The sequence below is a fragment of the Chaetura pelagica genome, unplaced genomic scaffold, assembly GCF_000747805.2.
Source record: "Chaetura pelagica isolate M959 unplaced genomic scaffold, ChaPel_1.0 scaffold47, whole genome shotgun sequence".
Taxonomy (NCBI): domain Eukaryota; kingdom Metazoa; phylum Chordata; class Aves; order Apodiformes; family Apodidae; genus Chaetura; species Chaetura pelagica.
This window is the reverse complement of record NW_009954140.1, coordinates 6192589-6198482: the sequence shown is the minus strand read 5'-3', so window position 1 is coordinate 6198482 and position 5894 is coordinate 6192589. Positions and strand designations below refer to the sequence as shown.

The following is a 5894-nucleotide window of genomic DNA, read 5'->3' as shown; positions in this document are numbered from 1 at the left end:
TGGCCGCCCCCCCCCCGCCCGCAGCCGCAACGCCACCGCTTTCGTCGTGGACAGGTGAGGCAGGGGCTGGCCCTGAGCCGGGGTGGGCGGGCCGGGAGGTGATGGGTTCTGCTTCTGGGGTGGTTGCCTCACGCCTCGGTTTCCCCATCCCAAGAGAAGTGCTTGCACCAAGGTTGGGATGTGGGGGGAAGGGTGGCTCTTGGGGTCACCTGCTGGCTTCACTGTCCCCATCCTGCTCCTCTCCCGTGTAGGCTGAAGCCTTTCACCTCCTACAAGTTCCGTGTGAAGGCGACAAATGACATTGGGGACAGCGAGTACAGCGAGGAGTCCGAGTCACTCACTACCCTGCAGGCGGGTCAGCACAGGCTGCATTTCCTGGGGCAGGAAGAGGGGCATCCCCCCACCCCCATGCCCAGGGCATCCCCCCGTGCCCAGGGCATCTCCAGAGCCTCACTGCCCACTTTTCCCCCACAGCCCCTGAGGAAGCCCCCACCATCCTCTCCGTCACCCCGCACACCACCACCTCAGTGCTCATCCGCTGGCAGGTACCGCCCCCTCCTCTACTGGCCCTGAAGGGCAACTAGCTCCCTTGGGAGGTGACACCGAGGCATAACGGGGACAGCCATCTTGGGGTGCTGGGGAGCCCCGGGTCAGAACAGCACCCGCTCTCTTCCCCCACAGCCCCCGGCCGAGGACAAGATCAACGGGATCCTGCTGGGTTTCCGGCTCCGGTACCGGGAGCTGGTGCCCGACCCTCTGCGCGGCTTCTCCCTGCGCAGCATCAGCAACCCTGGTGCCACGTGGGCAGAGCTCACCCGTGAGTGCTGGTTGCCCCTCCAGGCCTGGGGACATGTGGGGTGGAGGGCAGGTAATCAGCTGGACGTCATTGGGGTGACCCAGCAGTGATGGATAGAAGACAAGGGAGGGCATCGTCCTGTGCTCCGTGGTCTCTCGCTGGTACCAGCCTGGAGCTGTCTCTAGTCCCCTGGTGCTACCTGGTCTGTGGTCCCTAACACACTTGTCTGTGATGTTGCTGGCTCAGTCCCTTTGTGTGCAGCCCCTTGTCCCTGTAGTGTGGGTGTCCCCCTGTCTGCGTCTAACACAGGTGTCTGTGTGGTGTCCTGCTGCGTGTCCACGTGTGCTGCCATCCTCAGACCCCAAAGGGTCACATCCACTCTGGGGCAGCAGGGACAAGAGTGGCGAGGACAGAGCCCAAGATGTGACTTTGCCCCATCCGCTGCTCTCAGCCACCATCAGACCCCTGTGGAGACCCTGACCCCCAGACACAGCCTGTGCCCCTCAGGGGATGGGGCTGAAAGGCTCCTTAGTGCTGTGACAACCCTGTTGTCACCTGGGGGTGGCAGGGCCCTAGCAGGGGACCCTTAGTCCACCCTGGGGTGGGCAGCTATGCTGGGATGGGCGCTGGGAGGTGGGAGCCGCCCGGTGCTGTGCTGGGCTCTAACCAGCTGCCTGCTCTCCCTGCGTGTGCCGCCCAGCCGTGTACGCCGTGCACAACCTCAGCGAGGTCACCCTCACCCAGTACGAGCTGGACAGTAAGTCATCAGTCCCTGCCCCTCCTGCATGCCCCTGCTGCCACCTCCCTGGGCGTCCCTCCCCTCCGCCTGCCTGTGCCGTGGGGTGAACCGGGATGAACCATGAGGTGCCTGGGGACGCCTCTGCCTGCTGCTCCTGTTGCTCCCTGGGGACACTCATCTCCTTTGCAGCGAGGGGGAACTCTGCCATGTCCCCCGGGGGCAGCCGGACCCCCTGCCCCTCCGCCTGCAGAGAGGACCCTGCTCACCCCTTTTCCTCTCTCCCCGCCCAGACCTGAGCAAGCACCGGCGCTACGAGATCCGCATGAGCGTGTACAACGCCGTGGGCGAGGGGCCCCCCAGCCCCCCCCAGGAGGTCTTCGTGGGTGAAGCAGGTGAGTCCACAGCCCGGCCCTGCCTGGCGGGTGGGCTGCCCGTGGCTGGGAGGGGGCTTGACTGCCCTGGCACCACACGCTGGGGCCAAGACAAGGCAGCGCAACCCCCGGAGGGACATCTACTTGGCCCCTCCCTGGTCCCGGCTGGGCGGTGACACTGTCCCCTCCTCTGGCTCAGTGCCCACGGGCGCGCCACAGAACGTGGCAGTGCAGGCGGCCACGGCCACCCAGCTGGATGTCACCTGGGAACCGCCACCCGCCGAGAGCCAGAACGGGGACATCCAGGGCTACAAGGTACCTGGGAGCTGGCACTGAGCTGGAGCCTGGGGACACTGGGTGCCCTGGGAAGGTGGTGGGCTCTGAGGGTGGTGTGAACGCACAGGGTGCTGGGTGTCACTGGGGAGTACTGAGCTCCCCCGGGAGGTGCTTTGTGTGTTGCTGGATTTGGGAAGATGATGGGTGCCCCATGTGTGTGCAGTTGGGGAAGGGATTCTGGGGAGATGGCGGCTGTCCCAGGGAGATGCCAGGTGTCCTGGAGAGATGCCATGGAGATGCTGGGTGTCTCAAGGGGGTGATGGGTGGCAGAGAAAGATGCTGCGGAGATGCCGAGAGATTCCCAGAGTCCCATCCCGGTGCTGAGCGGCCTCGGGGCGGCAGGTGGCGCTGTCGGCCCTGGGATGCAGCCGGGATCCTGCCGGGATGCAGCCGGGATGCAGCCGAGGCGGGCAGATGGGCCGGATCCCTGCAGCACCCAGGTCTCCATGCCCCGTCCTCCTCCTCCTCCCGCAGATCCACTTCTGGGAAGCCCAGCGCCAGAACGCGAGCGCGCGGGTGAAGACGCTTTTCCTGCCGGAGACGGGGGTGAAGCTGAAGAACCTGACCGGGTACACCTCGTACTGGGTCACCGTCGCCGCCTTCAACGCCGCGGGAGATGGTCCCCGCAGCCCCCCTGTCCAGGGGCGGACGCATCAGGCAGGTGGGGCCCAGAGCGTGGCTGCCAATCACCCTTTATTCCCCATGGTTGCATCTAGACCCTCCCACCCCTGGGTTCCGTGTGGAGGTGTCTCTATGGGTCCAGCTCCGGTGATGTCCAGCAGATGCCCCTTCATCTCAGCTGGCTGTATCCCAGCTCCTGCAATCCTGAGCAGAGACCAGCCCTGGGCTCAGCTCAGAGGGTTTGTGGGCACGTGGCGATGAAGGTCTTGGCTGAGACTTGGGAATAATGAAGGACTCAGGAGGAGAGACAAAGAGTAGGAGACTTGTTGCCTCAGCCATGCATGAGTGGTGGCTTGGCCAGGTCTTTGCAGCACGTGGGGTTAGGGGCACAGGGGGGTGACACTAGGGTAGTGATGGTGATGACAAGTGCCCCAGTTTCATTAGGGTGGAGGCAGGGAGAGGGGCTGGTTCAGTGCTGGGGATGTCCCCTGGGAGTGCTGAGCTGGCCCCAGCCACCCCACTCCTCGCAGCCCCCAGTGCCCCCGGCTCCATCCGGTTCAGTGAGCTGACCACCACCTCGGTGAACGTCTCCTGGGAGCCACCACCCCTGCCCAATGGCATCCTGGAGGGCTACAGGCTGGTCTACGAGCCCTGCATGCCTGTGGACGGTGAGGGCACAACAGGGGCACTGGGGGGAGGTTGGGAGCAGCTGGGAGGCTCTGGGGAGGACCTGGCTCAGCCTCTGTCCCCACAGGTGTCAGTAAGATTGTGACGGTGGACGTGAAGGGGAACAGCCCACTGTGGTTGAAGGTGAAGGACCTGGCTGAGGGCGTGACGTACCGGTTCAGAGTCCGGGCCAAAACCTTTGCCTATGGACCAGATGTTGAGGCAAACATCACCACGGGGCCTGGGGAAGGTAGGGGGGATGGTGTGCCATGGTGAGGAAGGAGACGTGGTGGGGACAGTCCCTTTGGTGCCACCAGAACTGGCACAGCCATGTGCCACCAGGCTGCTCCAGATCACTGCAGAGCTCCAGCTCTACTCTGGGTCCCCAGGTGCTCCCGGCCCCCCTGGTGAGCCCTTCATCTCCCGCTATGGCTCAGCTATCACCATCCATTGGTCCAGCGGGGACCCTGGCCAAGGGCCCATCACCAGATACGTCATCGAAGCCCGTCCTTCAGGTACTGCAGCTCCTCTCTGCTTCCCATCCCCACCTCAACACCAGCAGTGCCTTGGGTTCGGGAGAAAGGGAAACTGAGGCACAGAGTGCTGACCTCTGCCAGGCCACCCAACAGGCTGGGTTGGGGATCAGAACCCGGGTGTTTGGGTTGTTGGCCACATGCTGGTCCATGAGCTGCCGAGTGGGTGCTGAGCAAGGACCAATGGGAAGGGGCTGTGGAGCTCATGAACCCATCGATGCTGCTGCTGCCCTGAGGCAATGATTTCTCCCTGCTGCAGAGACCACAGCTCAGATGACCCAATCAATCACTAACAGGGGTCAGTTCTGCTGTGGGGCAGCATCTGGGAGGGAAACCCCTGGCTCTTGTGGGACTGCCGGGGGTGCTCTGGGGCTGTGGTGGCAGCAGGTCCCCACACTCCTGGTCTTGCCCTTGGCCATGAGCAGGGCAGGTGATTGATCAGCCACGTGCATCTCTGTGGCTCTTTAATGATACTGCAGTCAGTGAGCTTGGTGCATGGGGGCTGGGAGGTGTGGGCAGATGGTGGAGGGCACACGATCCTGGATGGAGGGACATCAGCTTCTCCCCCCGGGGTGCCCTGAGAAACCAGTTCCCCTCCCTTCCAGGCCCCTTATCTCTTCCAGACGAGGGGCTTTGGGACATCCTCATCAAAGACATCCCCAAGGAAGTGACCTCCTACACCTTCAGCATGGACATCCTCAAGCAGGGGGTCAGCTATGACTTCCGTGTCATCGCTGTGAATGACTACGGCTACGGGACCCCCAGCACACCTTCCTCCTCTGTGTCAGGTAGCTGGCAGGGACAGCATGTGGGTGTCCTCAGGGGGATGCTCTGCTCCTGTGCTGGAGGAAGAGTCCCAGCTCTGTTCTCATAGCTGTCACTGAAACCTGTCTCACTGACTGCCTGGCTCCTACAGAGCCCCAGATCCTGCTGCCAGCAGCATCTGCCAGCACTGCCCTTGCAGAGCCTTCTGCTACCCCCCTCTAATCCACTCCTTCACGTGGGTCCAGGTCTCACCAAGTTCCCCAAGGTGACCCCATGCTTTGCAGTGGGGTCTCCCCATCTGTAGCCCTTTGCCTCCATGCCCATCCCCTCTGATCCTCCCTGCTGTGCCCCAGCCCAGAAAGCTAACCCGTTCTACGAGGAGTGGTGGTTCCTGGTGGTCATCGCCCTGGTGGGGCTCATCTTCATTCTCCTGCTCGTCTTTGTGCTCATCATCCGTGGGCAGAGCAAGAAGTATGCCAAGAAGTCAGACTCAGGTGAGCACCAGGGATCTGGTAGGTGGTGATGGGACCCTCTGGGGGGTGCCAGCTGCAAGCCCTACCCCCTTTAGACCCCCCTCGGGGGCTGCCCTGCCTGCCTTTGGGGTGTGAGTGTGCTGGTGGGAGCCTGCTCCCCCACCTACCTCAGGGCCCAGCTCCTCCAGAGACCTGGTGACATGGGATAAAGATGCTTTGGGCTTCCCAGAGAGTGCTGGGAGCTAAAGATTAAATAAGCGACTTGTCTCGCCGTCAGCTGCGCAGGCAGGGCAGCCCGGGGGCTCGGCAGAGGTCACCGGGATTAGTCAAACACGGATCTGTTTTCTTAGCTGTATCAAGGGCTCAAATTGTGGGGAAAATCCAGACCTCCTCGCTGAGCAAACAGAGGCACTGAGCTGGGAGCCGTGGGGCAGGTGGGGGTGTGAGCCCAGGCAGGGCTGCTGCCCCGGGACTGGCACCTCCTGGGTATCCCCTGGCTTTGGTCTCTCCAACACTGGAGCTGCCATAACCATTCCCAGACCATTCCCCAGCCACCCCTGTGCAGGGTCTGCCCCCCCCCCCCCCCTGCCTCAT

The 5894-nt window shown here is 63.2% G+C and overlaps 1 protein-coding gene across 1 annotated transcript in view; it reads left to right on the top strand.

The window, feature by feature from the left end:
- The window catches only part of LOC104393326 (protein sidekick-2-like), a 29564-nt gene that overhangs the window by 20167 nt on the left and 3503 nt on the right, over positions 1-5894 (top strand). The window contains exons 27-39 of the mRNA XM_010002806.1: positions 25-54; positions 252-355; positions 475-545; positions 682-817; positions 1497-1553; positions 1826-1927; positions 2106-2221; positions 2717-2903; positions 3394-3531; positions 3618-3779; positions 3919-4044; positions 4686-4850; positions 5181-5321. Of these exons, the coding sequence (XP_010001108.1) occupies positions 25-54; positions 252-355; positions 475-545; positions 682-817; positions 1497-1553; positions 1826-1927; positions 2106-2221; positions 2717-2903; positions 3394-3531; positions 3618-3779; positions 3919-4044; positions 4686-4850; positions 5181-5321 (1535 nt within the window). The remainder of the gene's footprint in view (positions 1-24; positions 55-251; positions 356-474; positions 546-681; positions 818-1496; positions 1554-1825; positions 1928-2105; positions 2222-2716; positions 2904-3393; positions 3532-3617; positions 3780-3918; positions 4045-4685; positions 4851-5180; positions 5322-5894) is intronic.